Source organism: Heliconius melpomene, chromosome 17 (assembly GCF_056956725.1).
Source record: "Heliconius melpomene rosina isolate 202511_hmr_F chromosome 17, ASM5695672v1, whole genome shotgun sequence".
NCBI lineage: Eukaryota > Metazoa > Arthropoda > Insecta > Lepidoptera > Nymphalidae > Heliconius > Heliconius melpomene.
In genome coordinates this window covers 10,613,320-10,634,866 of record NC_140405.1, presented here as the reverse complement: position 1 = coordinate 10,634,866, position 21,547 = coordinate 10,613,320, and the positions used below count along the sequence as shown (strand labels likewise).

General features: G+C 32.7%; 1 protein-coding gene across 1 annotated transcript in view; it reads right to left on the bottom strand.

Annotated features, from left to right (window-relative positions):
* Nucleotides 1–21,547, bottom strand: part of LOC146530240 (protein O-mannosyl-transferase TMTC1-like) — a 136,005-nt gene that overhangs the window by 20,298 nt on the left and 94,160 nt on the right. Inside the window, exons 3-5 of the mRNA XM_085201279.1 lie at nt 4,834–5,011; nt 2,560–2,633; nt 757–894 (exon numbers count right to left, since the gene is read on the bottom strand). Of these exons, the coding sequence (XP_085057405.1) occupies nt 757–894; nt 2,560–2,633; nt 4,834–5,011 (390 nt within the window). The remainder of the gene's footprint in view (nt 1–756; nt 895–2,559; nt 2,634–4,833; nt 5,012–21,547) is intronic.

Sequence of the window (21,547 nt, the reverse complement as noted above, 5' to 3'; positions counted from 1 at the left end):
TACTTTTTCCGAAATTTGTACAGCTTAGAGACACCAACAGTAAAAATAAATTTATATATCAAAATCAGCAACAAATCCAAAGAAGCTACATTCACACAAATCAGATATAACGAATTTTAATTATAACTCATTAATGAGTACCATTACATAACCTTCCGTTACAAGCGTGCGTCGCGTCCAATAAATTATTTGGGATTTAATGAGACATTTTCATCTCAAGTGCTCTCCCGTTCGTAATTTAGTATTTCTGTATCAATGATGAGGAAAATTTTATTACGTTTAAATTTTAAAGCAATTACGCGTATCTACTTTGAGTATTGAGCTTGGAATTTTAGCGGAAGCAGCACATTAAATTAATGTTTAACATTATTAAATATATCGTTGAAATTTTTAAAATTACTGTCGCGTTTTCTTTTTTTTTAATAGAAATTTTATTATGAAATGATGCAACGAAGGAAGGTTGCTATTTAAAATCTCATTGAGCATTATTTTTTAAAAAAATGTTTCAAACACGAGCCCCTCAAAATCTCTGAACGCAAAAAAAACGCTATGTTTAATCGGTAAAAGCGGCTTGACTATATATTTTTTCTCTAGTTTTTGTTGAATCGACACGAATTTAAAACTTTTTTCATCTTAACTCGTACCTTTACTGAGAATTGAACTCACAACTTTTGTGTTTACAGTCGGACATTGTACCTCATTTGAATATAAAACATTCGATTTTTTATATTATATTTATTATAGAAAATTTCATACCTTTTGACTAGAGGCCAACATCTGTAAAAGTCGATCGCTAAATTCAATAATAATATAGTAACTCCGGTTTCCTTCGCCAGCATGCTCAGGGCTCCGAGGATGATGCTTAACCACACGCACTTCTTATTGCTAGTGGGTCTGGAAGAAATAAAATACTGTTTAATTTTTTCAATATGTTTAATTCCTCTAAGAACTTAACTCATATTCCTAGTGGAAATAGAACCCAAAACAGTCAGAAACAGTTTCTTAGCGGAGGTTTCCGTCAAAGTATCGAGATATCACATGTAGGGCGGTGGGAATAAACGGCAATGACGAAAATAAATTGAATATAATTACTCTCCTGTGTGGGCATTAAACCCACACAGATATTTTTCCTATAAATGCTATATTTTATAAATAATAAATGACACCATTTACTCTTATACTCTTTATTATAGAGCTTACTAAATAGAAGCTAAAATTTAGTAAATATAAATAATAAGTAATAAATCCAAAGCATACATTAAAAAAAACTATGTGATAAATATCACACTGTACCTACACTCTACAATTATTCATATCAATTCATCACACGCTATTCAATATACAAGAAAATCGTATCAACCGATAAAAAATTGAATCCAATATTAGATTTATCGAACCCCAATCTACCTGCATACCTAAAGGTACCTACCTACCTATATTCCACAATAATTACACCACATTTACCTCCATTACTCCGCCCAGAGACGTTTTGTAAATGACCGCGAAATTGTAGGTTGTACCATTCAGGAAAACTCCCATTATACTTTTTCGATATTAAAGCTGATTGAGTGAAAAATAATGTATGTACCAACTATTTTTAAAATGACTAACGAAACATGGTTTTTGTGATTTAAAAGCTCTGTTTATGAGCTTTTTTTTGTTGTCACTTTAAAAGAATGTAGGAGAATGAGTTAAATGGCGTTGGGTTACGTTTTTACTTTTTTACTCTATAGTACTAATTTGAGGTCCTCCTGTCGCAGCGCCGCACTATGTCTTCCGGTAACAAATTGAGTGGAGAATAGGGAACGAAGTGTCTTAACAACTGTTCCCAACATATTAGATTATTATTTTTAAGAATATACTAGATAAAGAGCTAGGAACATGTGACGTCATAAATCATAACAGCTGTATTTTATATTATAAAGCAGAAATTATGTAGGTAATAACATTTTTAAATTCTTATTTGCTATCGAAATTTTAATTATAAACGATCGTATGCACATTGACATATTCATGTTCCTTCTTTTATTTTGTAATAATGAAGACTTTAATTGAAATAACATTCGGTTCATTTATTTTACAGTGAATTCTGATATTTAATATTTTTGGTAGCCGACAAATTTAATATTTGTAAATATTGAAAATATTATATTTTTAAGGTATATGATTTTTAAATTAATGCTTCTAATCCAGGCTAGTCATGGCGTAGGGGCACAAAGTGTGACTGTAAAATCGACTAGTTGTGGGTTGGATCCCCACTCGAGGAAATATTTATTTAAATTTATATTTTAATTTCTTCGCTCTGGTGTGGAAGCAAAAGTGCGGCGCTAAGTTCCGCCACTCAATATGTAATGTCTCCAGGATTCGCCGAAAAGTGAGGAATGGAATGTCTTAACACTAGATTCCCTCTGCCTACCCTGCTGTGTGCGGGATACAGCGTAAATTATTTTTAATTCGGAGGAATGAATTATTTTCAATTCCTCGCTCTGGTAAAAGACAAAGCGCTTCGTTGAATTCCGACTTTCCATCGTATAACACAAATTAGAACTAAATATTTACCTGTGGTAAACTAACAGTGATGATAAGAAAAATATACACGCTAGCACATCTGCTCTGCCTACAACGCCGGCTACCTGTGGACAATATATACAAATAAATAAAAACATATATAATATAATAATGCAAGAAAATAAAGAAAAATGACGAGAATAGAAATAAGTAATAAATATTTTTTATACGATGCCAAAATTCTACTTAAAACGTAAGTGTTAAGCTATTCTTTGTTCTCTGAGAACCCTTAAAATACCGTAAAATGTATATAAAATAAATTATACATATTCTTAGATTAATTTTGATTAAATAACATGAAATAACATGATCATTGGTAAAAATAATAGATGAAAAAGCACATTCACGCTAGAGAGAACCTAGTACCAAACCCCTCCACCACTTTCCCCTAATTCACTCTACCGACTGGCGATCGAACCCACGACCACCACATTTGCTCTAAGACCCCTGCACTGCGCCACAATGGCACCAAAATAGTTCATTGTATTGAACATAGATTAATAATAATAATAATAATATTCTTTATTGTACACCCAAAAATATAACACAAGAAAAGGAAACAAGATCAGAAAGAAATGTACAAGAGGTGGCCTTATCGCTAAAACAGCGATCTCTTCCAGGCAACCTTAAGGCATAGGACGTAAAGTGTAGGAAAGGGTTGGGGGTGTGAATAATAAATTTAATAAAATACATAAAAATAATAAAATATATATATATTCATATATAAACATATCCATACATATATACATAAATACATACATATATACATACAAACATACGTACATACATACATACATACATACATTCATAGTACACATATATAGCTTACAGTATGACCAAAATGTAAATAAATAAAAGGTAAGAAGCTCATAAAGTAAGAAAATATTGTTTTAATAAACGTTTAAAAATAGGTAATGATTTTGCCCGTCTAATATTCAAAGGTAAGTCATTCCAGAGTCGGGAAGATGTAATTGTAAAAGAATTGCTAAGGAAGGAAGAAGAATGTGAAGGAATTTTTAGTGTTAAGTTATGATTTGAGCGCAAGTGTCTTGAGTGGGATCGCCCCAAAAATTCAAAACGCTCTATTAGATAAGGTGGGGTCAATGGATCAAACAGTACACAGTAAAGATGATGGAGAATACGAGTATTCCTGCGAAGTCGGATTGGGAGCCACTTGAGCTTATTTCGAAACTCTGAGACGTGGTCATACTTTTTTAATCCAAAGATGAACCGAATTGCAAGATTTTGTAGCCGCTCAAGCTTATTAAGTTGCTCTTCTTTTAAGTCAAGGTAACATGAGTCAGCGTAATCAAGAATTGGTATAAGGAGAGACTGTGCTAACGCAATTTTTGTTGGTATAGGTAGAAAATTACGCAACCTTAAAAGATAACCAGTCGAAGCAAACATCTTCCTGCTCACCTCACTAATCTGTGGATCCCAAGACATATTTTGGTCAATAATAATGCCAAGATTTTTAACAGTCTTACTGTACGGTATTGTTTGTCCACTCAATAGTATAGGAGGTAAAGAGGACGGAGGAGGTTATTCAGTATAATAAAACATTCAATGTCCCAAATCCACCGATCTAAAGCAGCTTAAACAAATCCTGATTGGCACTAGCCGTTACATCATTAAACGTATTAACAAATGGGATACAGAGATAATTGAAAAAAAATCTGTGGTTTTAATGGGTAAGGTTGGCCCTGTATTCGTGGGAACAATATGTTTATTTTTATGGTAGAGTGTAATTGTTAGTAGATAAGTATTGTTTCTATAACTAATAGTAACAGGGAATTAAGTATATCGGATCAATTCTCATTTGGATGAAGCAATTATTATTATTTCATTCCCTCGTTCTGGTAGCAAGATAAATCAAGGATAAGACAAAACGCGGCGTTGAGTTACGCCAGCGAATACAGAATGTCTCGAGAATTAAGCGGAGAGTGGGAATCGGAGTGTCTTAACACAGGTAAATGATGCTAAATATCTCTACGAGTACGTCATAAGGATGAGTGAATGAGTGATGAGAATATTAAAAATTTATTAATAATTCATATTTACTGCATGTTGTTTAACAAAAACTTTACGTATTTCGTTTTTAATTTCAATACTTTAAATGAAGCTGATCAAGCCAAAATATTTTCATTACAATTCTTACGTATAAAAATTTCGACGTAGCTTGATAAAAACGTATAGGTTAGTGGTCAGAGCAGTAGAATACGTTACAAATTATAGCATAATATAAAATATTAAATAATTTCTCACCGCCTCAGTATGTACAGGGTGTACGGCAAACAACAAGGCAGCGAGCGCCGCAAACGGGCGTTGCAAACGCGCGATCGTTAAACACGCGCGTGCAACCAGCGCGCAGCACGCCGCGTGTAAACAGACGTTGCACGCGTGCCACCACCACGGCTTCAGACCGGCTAGTGCGTAGTTTAATCTGTAACAACCAAATTAAAAATGTTAATTACGAGTTTTGATTGAAAAAAGAACAATAAATAATAATTATTAATATTGGATTCTTTTTTTCTGATATTGGTTAACTTTTTTGCATGATCGAATTGATTACACTTTTGTATTTAATTTCATACAGTATGATCAAGTTGGCAACCTCAAGGAGTGACTGGACTCTAAAAAAGATATTATTTAAACATAAAGATTGCATCTATATAATCACATAAGTCTAGTTTTAAGTAACGTCTAACGACCTTTGAATGTATTAATAACAAAAACAATATATAAAACTATAAAAAAAACAAACATATTGAAACTTCTATTAATATAGCTACATTCTAGCTCCAGAGATTTAAATCTAAAGCTTCAAAGGTTTCGTAAAACAAATCCATTATCCTATACTCGTGAAATTCCTTTAAAGTGGAAGTGAGTGCTTTTTGCATTGTGCAGCACGAAGTTCTAAGGGCCAGGGTAATTGTTCGTATTCAACTTTGTTCTAACACTAGTCTCTGTTGCATTTATCCTTTACAGCTGGAATAGTATAGAACGCCAGGGTAGTGACAGCACAGGTTAATTGGCTTGCACGTGTTATGTAGGTAGGTATGTCAAAGAATGCTCAAACTTTATTTTTAATATAGAATGCATTAATGAAAATTGAAATAAATAAAATTAAAATATTGTATAGAGTAAAATATTTAAATAAGTTTCGGCGTTAGGTTCGTGGGCGTCCGTGGGTGTCCTGGCGTCCGTAGGCGTGCCGTAGCGTAGGGTCACTAGCGTGCGACAGTAAAGTTTCTTGTAATATTGGACGTAATAATGAATATGAGTTTGTTTGTTTGTTTGTTTGTAATATCATAGCTTGGATCTTTTTTGGTTTAATTCTTTTTAAATAAATATATAAATAAATACAATAAAAGTCGTCTCACATGGCCTCGACCACATATATATATTCTAAGAAACTATTGGAAATATTAAATAAAGTAGGAAAGGTAATGAATTAAAACAAGCCTTCAAATAATTATTAAACAACTGAAGAGAATTATCTAGCAGTCTAATAACAATATCCGAGTCTCAAGAATTCATAGGGCATAGTGACGTTAGCGATCCTTTTCTTTCGGTCGCCGTTGACAGCCCATAAAGGTGCCAGCCAGTAATTAGAGTCATCCTTATATATACTCTATGGTCATTATTTCTAATAATATAATAATTATAAAGGTCTCTTTATATTTTCTCCCCTTACTTACCCCTTTGTCTTATTTAAATTTAAAATGGTTATAAATCCATAGGATTTATTTAAAAAGAATTAAACCAAAAACGATCCAAGTTTTGTTATTAACAAACTCATATTCATTATTACGTTCGATATTACAACAAAGTTTTGTCATTAGGACAAAGTTACCTCTTCTCTACCAATTGGAAAGCCTTTTCAAATATGATACTTTATTAATATAATTCTATTTTACATGCTTAGTTATTTTACTTTAAAATTAACTTATTGTATTAGATTAAAATTAGATTCTCGATTTGTATAGTCTATTTAGATTCATGTATAGACGTGGGTTCGATTCCTACTCGGAGTACTATATTTAAATTACGGAGACTACTATATTTAAATTCTGTGTGGAAAAAAGCGTAAAAAGGACCAAACAATGATATTTTTAAAGGACTCCAGATAAAAATATTTTTAAATTTTCTAGGATAAAATATTTTTTAATAACTACCGATTCCCACTCAGGAGAGTTTCCTCACTCTACTTATAGGATAGAGCGCGGCGTTGAGTTCCGTCACTCAAAACGCAATGCCTCGAGAACTCGACTGAAAGTGGGGAACGGAAGTGTCTTACTGGAGAAAAAAGTATCCTTAGACTAAGTTCTCAGGTTCCCTCTACCTTCCCCGCTAAGAGCGAGATACAGCCTGAACCTAAACTTGTAGTAACAACGTAAATAAATATCTAGAATATTTCCAAATTATATATATTATACATAGGTAAGCTAAAATACAATTGTTATCAAACAAAGAATACCCACAAACCACAGATATTGTTGAAAACTATTCAAATAAGTTCTAATAAGAATTTTCAAATGATTTTATTTCATAAACAACCTAAAGCACTACAAGTTTCACTAAGTTCAGCTTGTTTGTGAGAATTCGTCGCATTGTTGTAGTTTGTACGGGATAAAGGACTGCCATAATATTGTTCGAGAGCGTAGAGTTGGCCTCTTGCTTTCGTGGATTTTTAAGTCTATAGTTATATTCATTATTTTTGGATTATATATACAAAGGCTATTTAATATTTAATTTTATTTCGCATGGTAGACAAAGGGAACCTAGGAACCTAGTGTTAAGACATTGACTTATATTCCTATGTCCCCGAGTTGGGGCAGAGGGCATCCACAGAATTTCGCCATTTTGCACGATCTTGAGCTTCTCGTTTTTCTTCCATGTCTTGCCAATCTTTTTCGCCTCGTCTAAAACTGAACGTCGCCAGGTTCTGTCTTGCCTTGAGGGTTCCAATCCATTACCTGCTTCGGAATATCACCGGAACCTCGGCGCAGCGTGTGCCCAATCCAGTTCCACTTGCGACGTTTGATTTGCTGGTCGATTGGTGATACATTCGAATGTTAAGACATTCCGTTCCTATTAAAACATTTCCGTTGCCTACTTTCCGCCAAATTCTGGAGACATTGCGGGTTGACTGGCAGAACTGAGTGAGAAAATGAATATCTTAAATATTTAATTCCCCCGAGTGGGAGTCGTACACACAACCGCTACGGTGCTTGTGCCACTGTGCCGCGATGGCCAAAAAAGTTATATATAACAGATGTCTATGATAGTAGACTTGGATAAACGATAAATTGCTGTATTACATAACATTTTCATGTAGAACATCACCTTCATGGTGACTAAGCTCTAGGACCCAGATAAAAACTAAGGCTATTTGTTACATGACTCAGCTGATGAGCAGAAAGCTGCTAAAATGACCTAACACATCATATTATTGAATTTTTTTTTTTTTTTTTGTAGTGTTAATTTTTTTCTTATGACTCTTTCATTCTTTTTTTTTATTCCTTTTTTTTGTTGATATTGAAATAGAAATGATATAAAAATAAGCATATGCTTGTATAAAATATATATATATATATCTATTAATCAGTTTTATAACATGCCTTATAAATTAAAAAGCAGGTTGGGGGTTCGAGTAGAATTGGGAAATGGTTATCAAATTACACCTCCTGGCTGCCGGGTAGAAAAAACAAACAAATGAAAATTCAAACTATCCTGTTATATTTTTTATACATTTATTGAAGTTCTTTTACATATATATTTTCGATATACTCAATTTTCTGGTCGTTTTTATTCATATCTTATTTTTAGGAAAAGTTAAATATAATGAAAAGTATTCATCCACACCTGAATTATAAATTCGAAAGTAGCTCTGTCTGTCTGTTTGTCTGTCTTTTACGTAATCAGGGCCATACCGCTAATTTAATTGTGATAAAATACTCATATAGAGATGCTTGAAGGTCTCGGGATGAACATAGGATACTTTTTTCTCATATTTGTAATATTTTCGATATATATCAATATATTAAAATACTTATTAATTTGACAAGCAATTTATTCCGCCATATTAATAACAACCGTCGCTATGCAACCGTTGCTAAGCAACGATTTGCAAAGTTTGTTGTTAGAAAACGTCACCCAAAATGAATTTGCTTAACGCATCTCCCTATTGAAAATTAAAAATAATTTCATAAATATTTAATAAATATTCGTATAGTTCAAGCGGGCGTAGCCGCGTTCGGGTCCACTAGTAAAAATATATATCTTTTAATTTAAAGTTAGATTTTAATATGATCAAAGTAGTATTCATGTGATTGCCTAAGCGACATTATAGTTATAATATTTTCCATAAAGTCACATTAAATATTTTTATGTTCGTATTTAATATAATAAAAAAATGTCTTTTTTAATATCGCATAGAACAGTTTCACCGCAAAATATTTAATACAAAATTTTTCTGGACTAAGATATTCGTAATAAGAGAAAGAATGTTACATTGGTTTCGCAATATTTTTGAAATGTACTATATTAAATGGTCACATTACATCTTTACTTAGTAAGAAACAAAGACAATTTTTTAAGATTTACGTTGGGGAACCTGGGAACCTAGTCTTAAAACACTCTGTTCCAGAGCGAGAAAATAAAAATATTAAAGATTTTTCGTGAGAAGGAATCGATCCCACTACTGTCGCGATTGCAATCGCTCGCTTGTGCCCCGCTCCACGACTTGCCTCAGTAGTGATTGTTTCACTACTTCATTATGTAATTTCACGTTAATTTCGTAATTGGTAGTAACTTCATAATTTATATGTTATTGTGTTATTACAAGCTATATTGTAATTAATTGCTACTATACTAAGAGAGTTGGATGTACAGAATTACAATCTATTATACTGATTAGGTATATTATAATAGAAGGTTCTCTATATGTAGGTATAGTGAAATAGGAAGCTATTTTAGTACAGTGGATCAGTATTTGATTGTAAACGGGATAGTTGTAGGTTCCATCCCCACTCAGGGCAGAAAATGGCAAACGAAAATGTCTTAATGGAATTAGATTGTCTTAAGAATTAGGTCTCCTACGTTCCTTTGCTTTCTCTACTACGTGCGATACAGCGTGTAGTTGAAAAAATATACAAAATAAATATAAAGTATAATTGCGGAATTCTAATTTCAAGGTGGGATTTTCTGTATTTCAAGATCTAAGCTAAACTTATCTATAGTATTACATTTTCTTAACACGGCTGATCTAAAAAAATACCTTTACGCATTTCTCACAGAAAAAATAGAGAGTCTCTAATTCCACTAAAATAAATTAAGAAGAAAAAATAAAGAAACAATAGCAGAGATTATAAAATAGCCCCTGTAGGGGCTAAATATTATAGCCCCTGTAGGGGCTAATGTATTATATCATTCTGTAGAATCTAACAAAGGAATTAACCTTTTAACTTTGTATTCAATTGTATGGAAAGTCAATACATAGCGGCATTATGTTGCATTACCGTCACGACATCCAAAGCTTCTGTATGATAATTATAATGATGGGCGATTCGAATACAATTTGAGCATTCGTGACATGAAACGTCATAAAGTGACATGCAAGTTTATTTTTTTTTTTTAGTAATTTTTAGCAGAAATTTACATTATTAAAAGAAGTAGCACAAGTGTGTGACTGTGAATACGACAGGTTGTGGATTCGATTTCCTCTCGAGGGAATGAAATATTTAATATTTTCATTTTTTCGCTCTGGTGGCAAACGCAGGTAGGGTTCCGCCGTTCAAAATTGAAACTAGCAGATTATTTTGTATCTGTGATCGCAAAATCAAATTTCTAAAAAAATTGCGTAGATCTCAAAACGTATCAAAATCCTGCTTCTCGTTACTGTAGCAATTTTGAGAAATTTTTAGCTAGTTCCCCCTTAACGTAGAAAAAATAAAGAGTGGAGACATTTTTTGAATATATTTATAATCACTAGCTATGATTGAAGTATTATATTTTTTTATTTTAAATTCTATATAAACAATGGCAGCTCTAAAGAGTCGCCCGAAACAAAAAAAAAAACAAAAAAAACGACATAGATTTTTATATCCAATTGAAAAAACGCAATGTCATTAGTAAAACGCGATGTTTTTATAGCTTCCCTATATTTACATGAACGGATTAAAAATTACAATAATTTAGCTTTTTTTATCAGTTTATTTTATATTTACGTGATTCACTTTGTTTATTATAGCTTCGGTGATATTTATAAAATTTTTATGTTAGAAAAATTACATATTTTTCATTTTTAACCGATTTCAAGAAGAAAAAGGAGTTCAATTCAATTGTGTCAATAATATTTTAAGTGATATAAAAAATATTTATGTTATTTTTGTTTTCACAATGAATGTAAATAAAAAAAACAGTAATGGAAGAGGCCTATTTGTAACAGGTACAAATACTAGTTTCATACTAGTAATTTACTATAACTAAATAATATGTGAAACTGAAATAATTATATTTATATTACATTTTTATTGTTTTGTATTTTGTATGTTTGCTATGATATGGATAACTCCATCAATCATGAATGGATTTTGATAATTCTTTTTTTATACGGCAGGTCACGTTCCAAAGGAGGTTTCATAATATTTTATTAGTTCAGCGGATTTTGACAAAATCCACCAAAATATAAAAATATACACATGGATGATGCTTTGATTTATTATTTTTTTATTAAGTTTCAATTTTTGCTTGTATCTGCATAGTTATAGTTTTCAATTCGGTTTTAATTTTCTATTTTTATTATGCAACGAGTTAGTTGTCAACAAAGCGATTATATAAGACTTGCATCAAATATAACACTAGGTCTCCAGGTCCCCTCTTTGTTCCCTCATTTTCATTATTTAACACATGTTTTCCATATGAAAATTATAATCCTTATAAACGAAAAACACCCGTAAAACAGAACAGACATTACAAAAATCATTATTTCAGCACAGAAATATAAGCGCTACATAGAACGACCAAAGATAGCCTATTTCGCTCCAATTGCCCTAATTTCCAGCTCGTACGGTGTCTTGTAACACACCTAAACGAAATCCTCTACCGATACTAGCGTATCCGGTTGATTGCCTCCTAATGGGAAGTTAAATTTTGCTATTGCTTTTACACCTTTCTTATTATTACTTAGATGTATTCATGGCACAATCAATTTTTTAATCGTTAGTTTTAGTTTATGCTTTTTATATGAATTTTCAATAATAATTTACCACATATATATTTAAAGTACTCTCAATATTAGACAAGACACGGCGTTGAGTTTCGCCTCCCAACATATAAATACTTTAATGAACTCACAAGGGACAAGTATGTTTTTATACTAAATTGAGAGTCCACTTACCCTGCTATATGCGGGATAAAGGTTAAGATTAAAAAAACTCAGCACCACCACTCAAGAAGCAATACCTCCAGAAATCGGCGAAGACTGGGGACGAAGTGTCGTACCACTCGGTTACCTCTGCCAATCCTGCTACATGCGGGATACTGCGTGAAGCTAAAAATAAAAAAAAAACACTATCCTCTTATGGCACTTGAATTCAATTTCAGCAGCAATTTAACATACACAGCTATCTATGTTAGCGATCTGCTTGGTCGACACTACGTGGCGTTCTCTTGATTGGTTTTTAATAGCCTTCGCTTAGATATCGCTGACGCTGCCACCCCGGACCGATGGATATACAGTTTTTATCCCATTTTAGTACTTTATACTTGTAATTTGTGATAGGTTAATGTATTTGTAAATGAAAAAAAGTTACACTTTTTTAGCCCAAAATTAAGGATAGGGAGCAAAATGTGAGGTTGGGTTCCGCTACTGAACACTCAGTGTATCGATTTCGAATGGAAATCGGAGGATGAAGTGGCTTAACTCTAGGTTCTCTGTTCCCAGTTATATATGGAAGATAAAGTTTAAAAATATCTCTATTAAAAATTTAAACTTTTAAGGCTCTCATTAATTATTGTAACTTCCTGACATTTTCTTTTCAAAATTAAAATAGTTTCGTAAAAAAATCATAATTTCTGCATAAAAGCCAAAACACAAAAATCCACCGCTAGTGTCAGTGCGGTGCTAGTAATACAACCCATCACGCGATCACGATTATACTTTCTAAACCGAACGTTGGATTCATTAAGGGAATCGTGGTTATAGTAATAATTTACAAGTACTTTTAGCTTAGTCTAGGTATTGCTTTATTGTTTTTAACTAGTACTTTAACTTTTCACGCTGTATCCCGCACACGGAGAGTAGACAGAGGGAACAGTGTTAAGACATGAAAGAAGTGAAATAGTTTCATTTAAAATGTGTAATATATAAACTTATTATACTTTAAAGTAAATGAACCCATTTACTAAAAAAAAGTTTTGTTGAAATAACTCGAACATTCAGGAATGAGCTTTTTAAAGTCAAACGAAATGCCTGATTTATGGAAACTATTTAGGAGTTACTCGTGTGCAACAAAACGAGTAAGTGAATTAAGCTTATACATAGAGAGCTTTTATAAAATTTTTTATATGTAACTTTCAACGGTAATTCTTTTTTACATTACTATGTGAAATACGTATTTCTGCGTAAAAATAATGTATATTATGATATTTATTTTATGTTTAACATTTCTTTTAAGTCACGTTGTATGCTGCTCATAGCATGATAGTAAGGGGGAACCTGGAAACATCACTATGTTCCCGCCCGATTCTCCGTTAAGAAATTTCCTTCCCTCATTTTCACCCCGCTATGCCTTGTTTCCAGAGCGAAGAAATGCAAAATATTAAATATTTCATACCCTTGAACGGGAACCCAATACACAACAGTCGCGTTTACACTTTCACGCTGGTACTCCTGCGGCATGATGATTCCGTCAATATTATAAAGTATAAAAACTCACGAAAAAAGTAAATATTACTGAAAAAATAGTATTTACATTCAACAAACCACATATGAGTGTTTCTGTTAATAAAAAGTATTTACATAAATATTTTATTAATAAATGTATTTACTGGAAAAATAGAACCCGGAAACTTTTTGGATCATGTTTTATATATCCACGATGTGAGCCTTAATTAAAAATGAGCTCGGTTTTTTTTCGTCTGTCTATATTGTTTGTTGAGTGGCGTAACTAAACACTGCGTAACCACAACAATATTTTTTTAACATAATTAAGCGTGACAGATTGTAGGTTCGATTCCCACTTGAGGAAATTAAATATTTAAAATTTTCATTTCTTAGAATTCATTAGAAGGCCACTATTATTTCCTGCTAAATACATTTTGTACTCACAAGCATTTCTCTTCTTTAACGAAATTTCTCATAACCGCTTATATTGTATCACAATTCTATAGACCCAGAGAACTGTATAGCAATTTGCGTATACAATAAAAAGTTGACTCTTCAGCCCGTAGCTGTAGTGGAAAGTTCGACAAAAACCTTTTAACGGCCAATACTCCGCTAAATTTAAAGGTGAAAAAATAAAAATATAAAAACGCCCTGGACACTACTGCGGAGCATCGCCAATTTTACCCATAGTCGGTTGTCATCGCTGATTGGTTTTTCAATTAAATTTTTGAGTTCGGACGCGAAAATTGTAACACTGGAAGAAGTTGATGGAAAATTGTGCGGGAAAATAGCTTTCTTGTGGCTACTTTGAAATTTGAATGCAAAATAGAGAAATTTACTTTTTGAAATTTCGTTTAAATGTTGAATTCAATTTATATAGAGAATTATATGATAGAAGAGAATTTATATAGAAAGAATCAGGTGGTAGGTTGCTCTATTATCCTCTTTCATTCTATTTAGTAAGTTCTACTATGAACATTTTGCAATCAGCCAGGAGAAAGTTAAACATACTTCTGAGATAGACAGAGGCAACCCAATGTTAAGATTCCGTTCTTAATTTTCCGCTGAATTCTGAAGGCATTGCGTGTTGCGTGGCGTAACTCAAGGTCGCTCTCAAGACCACGATTTACCTCCACACCAGGACGAAGAAATTAAAATATTAAATATTTCATAACCGTTGCGTTTACAATCGCATGCTTGTGTCGCTTTTTAAAATATGCTTATATAAAATAACTACTGGAATTTATCGAAAGAGCAACTGTTAATTGTATACAAATATTTACGTGGTCGTGCGTTGCGTGTTTGTTTTTAACATCATCGTTCCCGTAAACAAAATAAACACTGTAAAATCCAGTTCTAGTTTTAATGGTAGCTGACTGAATATTTATTGTAAATAGGCATAGCCGTGTACTAACACAACGGTAACGCGGTAAAACGCGGTGTTGTGTATTAGGGAATGGATGTGTCTTAATGGAAAACGGAGTGCCTTAACACTAGGTTCCCAGGTTCCCTATATACATTATAAAGCAAAACACCATATAGGTTGTGTTGTGCTATGGATAGGCACAAATACCCTAGTGTTAAGACAATATTCCCCACTTTTCATCCCTATTTCCATCCCTTATCAGAGTTTATTTCCTCGAGCGGGAATCGGACCAAACCTATCCAGTTATAGTCACTCAGTATGCCGTAGGTTGATATTTTTTATCTTCATATATGTTGCCAAGTCCACAGAGAGTTAAGTGAAAGGTCACTCTGCTGAACATCTTAGAGACATTGCATATAACGTGGTGTCAGTCTTACTAAAACAGGGTTAATTTTATAATTAACATTTCTGAAGGGATTTTTCAACACGAAATTTGAATTTTACCCTTCTTTATTATATTTTAAAATTTCTATACACCCCATACACAAAAAAGACAAAACCACCGTAAACTGTACACTCTACCGTAATACTACCCTCATTATCATCTATCAGGCTACTGACTACGTACTACGTAGACTTTGATTAATGGAAGCACCGCAAATGATGACAGCAGCGACGTGGAAACACACCTTCAGGACTTTTCAATGGGTCATTTATGTGCTTGAATACTTAATGGTTTTTAAAGTATTTTGTTTCTATTTATTTTTCAAATTTATGTGACAAGTGACAAGTCGTGGCAGAGTTATGGGTTCGAATCCCACTCGAGAAAAGGTTATTTCCTATTTTTAGTTACATTTTCTATTTTTTCTTTACAATCACACTTAATTCCGTTTATGGTAAGGCAAGTTTCTCCGTTTCTTAATTTTCAATACAGAGAGTTTTTTCAAGAGTGACAGAGCTCAACGATGGGATTTGTTTTGTTGACGAGAGAGAGGCAATTAAATATCTGCTATAAGGAATAAAATAGAATAGAAATTCACTATTTAAACATAGAATACTTTTAAATAAATTTTAATACTTTAACGGCGTTGAGTTACGACATTTAACAAGCAATGTTTAATGCTATTTTTACGCTTTAAATTAAAACCTTGGCAGTTCTAAAGTTTTCTTATATGTCAAACATCAAAAACATTAATTGGTAATGAATAATTGCTTTGATAGGACACAATTAAATACATATTTTCTTTTCTTTCAAGGTTAAAACAATAAAACTAATGGAAAATCTATATCAAATATCTTATAATTCTTTACGGTTTATAAATATCTAATGAGGCCATTTTTAAAGCATTATTTTTTTATTAAACATACATTTTTTGGCGCAGTAGAAAAATCTGACGATGTGTAATGAATTCATTCTCAACTGAAGCAAAAATATATATTTTAGCAGCAGTTCGATACAGGTAAGGTAGGTTCGACACAATTAACTAAATTTATTTATGAAAGAGGCAAGGCAAACGAGCGTATGGGTCATCTGGTCGAAGAAGGAACTTCCTACGAAACCACACAGTGAAGCATCACGTATCTATGTAGATGGCGAGGATTATGTTTGGGCTTGTGACAAACTGTGTGGCAATCGCTTCAGCTTCATATCGTATTCCGTATATAGATGGCTAGACGAAAACCTAGTGTCATGACACTCGGTTCTCTACATTTCAATCAAATTCGAGATTCAGATTGCGTGGCAGGACTTGAGTTGAATATTTTGCCAGAGCAGAAAAATAAAAAAAACTTACTTATAAATGGAACTCGAACCCACAATCATTGCGTTTGCAATTATCTAACTCATATATCCCACATATACCATGAAATACCTAAAAAACTGAAAAAATCAATAACAATATACCACAAAAGTAGATTCACATAAAACGAATCAATTTCATCAAGGTGTTGAATTTCCCACGAAACCTTAAATGGCGTAAAATGAAAATGTAAACAAGGACGGTATTTACCTACAAGAGAAATAATTTTTCAAAGTAAAGTAAGTAAAACCACCGACGGAGCGGCAACATATTCGAGTTTGCGATGCCTCTTGACAAATGATGTGCAGACCGACGTCGGACGGGCTTGGGCGATCTGGTTGCTTCATGCATAATTCCTGGCTTATGTTTAACGTCAGCTTCATGCTGTATCCCGCACACAACAGGGTAGACAGAGGGAATGTAGTGTTAAGACACTCCGTTCCCCACTTTCTGCAGAAATCTGGAGGCATTTCGTGTTGAGTGGCTGAACTGAACGCCGCGCTTTGCCTCGACACTAGGCAACTCTCTCAACATGTTTAACGTGTTTTTCCAAATTTATTGTATTTTATAACAATTTTGCGAAACGGAATATCTTAACGCAAGATATTTAGTTCCCCACTTTTAGGACTTATGGACTGTCAAGTCTACATATATTTGTATATTTTACATTAAACCGACTACAAAAATAATACTAAAAAAACACTAATTTAGTCTACGACTTTTTTTAATATTTTAATCACGCACAGTCCTTTGAATCGGTTTTCTTATTCAAAAGCGAAACAAAAAGTCTCATCCAGGACCTAAGCTATTGTCTCGACGTGATGTAAAAAGCCGAAAATTAAAGCGTTCTTAGCTGCCCTGGGGCAAGAGAAAAATATTCAGAATGACCGGATTCGTGACAGGGTCGCCTACAAAGAAATACGTTTTTATTGTTTACAGTAATTAAAAAAAGGAAAATATAATTTTTTTTTCAAGTAGAATATATATCGAACTTTTTTTATATTTGCGATATTGATAGAGAGAAATTAATGTTAAAACACTCTTTCTTTACTTAATTATTTGTATAAGTAAAAAAATAATAATTTATTATTAATATAAATTGACTTGTGCCTTGAATATAAACCATCATTTTTTGTTGAATGGTGCTTTAGTTCCAATACTAGGCACCTTCTGCCGACATTGTTAGAAATGGAAGACGCACTAAAAAACATTAAAATACAATTCAAAACTATTACCACTAAAAAAAAATTATAAAAAAGTAATTCAAACGACAACGAACAAACAAAAAATAATGCTTTACAGAAAGATGAATATAAAACTGCCTAGCGATAACGTCTGCTTGGTCGATAAAGGCCTTTCAGAGCTTTAGAGCGGACGGTTGATAAGTTGTTTTATTTTTTTCTAACTTTAATATCCAAATTCAAAGTCTTAGGTTCAATTATTTTAAAATATGAATATAGATCGCATTCAGGTAATATACGTCCTATTTTTATTTAGTTCTAAATAAACATATTTATAGAATACATGTATATAATATGTTAAATAGTTAGCTTGTAAATAAATTGTTTATTTTATTTTTATTGGCAGTTTTACCATTTTTAAGTTTATTTTAAATTTTTTATATATTTCAAATTGATTTAGGTCCGGAACACTTCATGGGCGAGCCCAACTAGCCCTTGCCTGTTTTTTTTATTTTATATGGCAACAAGCTAAAATAAACACATTTAAAATAGAAAAAAAAACATACAATTCGATGCGATAGCAGCAACATTACCAAAGCGTTGGCGACTCAAAGGAATTCTGAAAGCTTCTCTGTGCACGTCCATACAAGGTTGTATCAGCGTAGCGCATGTGGATGTATTTCTTTTACTTTTACACTCGAATCTTTGGTTTGTAGAGAAATTAATGAGAATTTAATTATTGTGTGGCCGCTATAGCGTCTTTGGTATATTTCTTATTTAAGACGATACTTGAAAGTTCATACTAATTAAAAAAAATAACAACTCCATATAGCAGGGTTTCAAAAAAGAGTTCTTTACATGTTTTGAGATATTTCCAGGGGGCTTTGTCTTTAAATTAAATAATTTATTCTTCCGAGTGAGGATCAAACCCATAACCTAAATGAGAATTAATCCCAAGAGAATGAACTGAAATGTGACGATCACATTTTTTAAGGTTCCACGTCATTTCCCGAACTGCACAATAAACGGAGAAAGAAACTAGTGTTATGACATTCCGTTCTTAACTTTCCACCTAATTTTTATTACGTGTTTAGTGGCGGAACCCAACACCGAATTGAAAAATTTAAAAAAGTAAACATTTAACATATCTTATTGTTAAAAGACCTGAAAAGTAAATGTTAATTTTCTGAAACGTAAAGTCTTCATACAAGCCGTTCGTTGCGTGAAACATCGAACAATGGGCTCGCGTTAAGTGAATTACCATTGTTCGTAGTAACTTGAATCCTGTACCACCTCTATTATAATTACGCAACTGTGTATCAACACTTATATGTTAAGCCCAGAGGGATTAAATATATGTGAATACCACAATATTTATATAGATTACGAAACTTTTTTTTTGTTTATCCTATACGTAGTAAGGTAGGCAGAGAAAGCCTAGTGTAAAGACAATCCACTCCTCACTTTCAGCCGAATTCTGGAGGTATTGCGAGTTGAGTGGAACTTAACGCCGCACTTTTGCGTCGGCAACAGATTTCATTTCAGACTCATGGCCTGTTTCGATTACACGCTTGTGCCTCTGCGCCACGGCCGGCCTCAAACTACTATTTTTTCAATTTTAACCTGTATTTTAAATAAATTCTATTTTGTTTTACGCTTTTTAATATGTTAAGTTAAGTTAAGTTAACCGAAAATGAAGGCGAAGAAATCGAAGTGCAAAAATTACTTCCCTCTGCCTCCCCAGCAAGGTAGACATGCGCGGAAAAACTAAAAGCTGCTTTGCTTCATTTCCATATGAAAATCCCTTCCAATAAAACCAGAACCTGGTCATTTGTCGTCATGTGTGTTATTAGCGAGTCTGTTCGCGATTGCGTCATAATTATATGCCAATCGTCTTAATTGGTCTGTCGTGAACGAGAATCGGATGATTTCACATATTTAATGATATACCGAGTAATTCTGAACGTTTTGGCCTGGTAATCGAAGGTGGGAATCAATTATCATGTCAAAAGGCGATTAAAATAGAAAATAAGAATTACTAATATATTATATTTCAGTTTTCTTAGATTTACATTATATTTTGCACCAGTATATAGACGTCGTGGCGTAGGGGCACAAGGGTGCGAATGTAACTCGTTGGTTGTGGGTTCGATCCCCACTCGAGGAAAGGAAATATTAATTTTAATTTATATTTTCATTTTGTTCTGGTGTCTAGGCAAAAGCGCCTCAAATATTTCAAACATAATAATAATGTAAAAGAAATTTAGAATAATTTAAGTTATTTTTTTTAGTTTTTATGAAATATACCAGACAATTCAATTTTCAGCAACACAAAACTTTATATTACCATGGAAATATTCTTTGTAATGTTTCAAATAGCATGAAACAAAGAAAGACTCGGAAAATGTAAAAATGAAACCTCTTTTATATTAAAATGCAGTTATAATTACTTGATTATTTCAGTTAAATCATAATGATTTTTAAGTAAATTTTAATTCTGTTCTTTTTTCACTTGACCATTAACAAACTCAATTACTTCTTCTTGTAAAAAATATTAATTATGGTAATAATATAATTACTATAATTAGTACTCAGCGAAGCAATTATTTTAATTGACTTTTTATATTTTTAAGTATGTTTTTAAAATAAACTTGGAATAATAGTAGGATAAACTGAAGAAACCCAATGTTTAAAAACTGCGTTGTCCATTTACCCCTCAAATTTTCAAGATATTAAAAGTTGGGTGCATATCAGGATAGATAGAGGGAACCTGGGAACCTAGTGTTGAATTCAAATTTAAAATATTCTTTTTTCAAATAAACTATATATAATAAGCACTTTGAATCGTCGAATGAACATATGAACAAAAAGCTACCACCGGTTCGAAAGGCAGTTCTACTGAGAAGAGCCGGCAAGAAACTCGTTAGATAGAGAGTTAGACACTCTGTTCCCATTAAGACATTTTCATTCCCCACTTTCAGCATCTCGAGGCATAACGTCTTAAGTGGTAAGCGACGAAATTAAAATATCAAATATTTCATCCCCCTAAGTCGGAATTGAACCCACAAGCCCTTACAGTCGAACACTTTTTCCCCTGCGCATATATTACGTTCGTACATCGTATATTCAAAACGAGATCCGAAACAGATTTACGATTCACAATTATTGTAGCCAGGCGGTACCTGGCAGAGAGCATTCAGCGGTGTAATTAGCGGCAACAACGCCGCGATCGCCGTTCCCCATTATTGAAATTTCGACAAAGGGTTATATACGATACGTGTCCTGGGTTGCAAATGTGTTCTAATACCGGATAGATGTGTTATTGTGTGGGTTTTAATGGAAATTATTGGTGGATTGTGGATTTTTTTCTTTTTGGGCATTGATATAGGTATATTTTTGTTTGATATAGGTATCTTGCATATAGCCGGACTGGTGGAGGGAACCTAGTGTTAATACACTCGGTTCCCCAAGCATTGACAATTTTTTTGTTACTGTTAATATTAATTATTCTGTTACTAACAAAAGGTATGAAAAGGAATAGAAATAAGTTTGACAGAAGACTTTTTAATAAAAACTTCACTTTTTTTCAGCATAGCAAGTTAGTTTTAAGACATTCCGTTCTCCAGCAATACCCAATATATTTTTTTCCAATACACAATTTAGTGGTTGAATTGAAATTTAAATATTAACCTCATAATATGCACAATTTCACACAAACTCAAAATAAACTTTACACAAAATC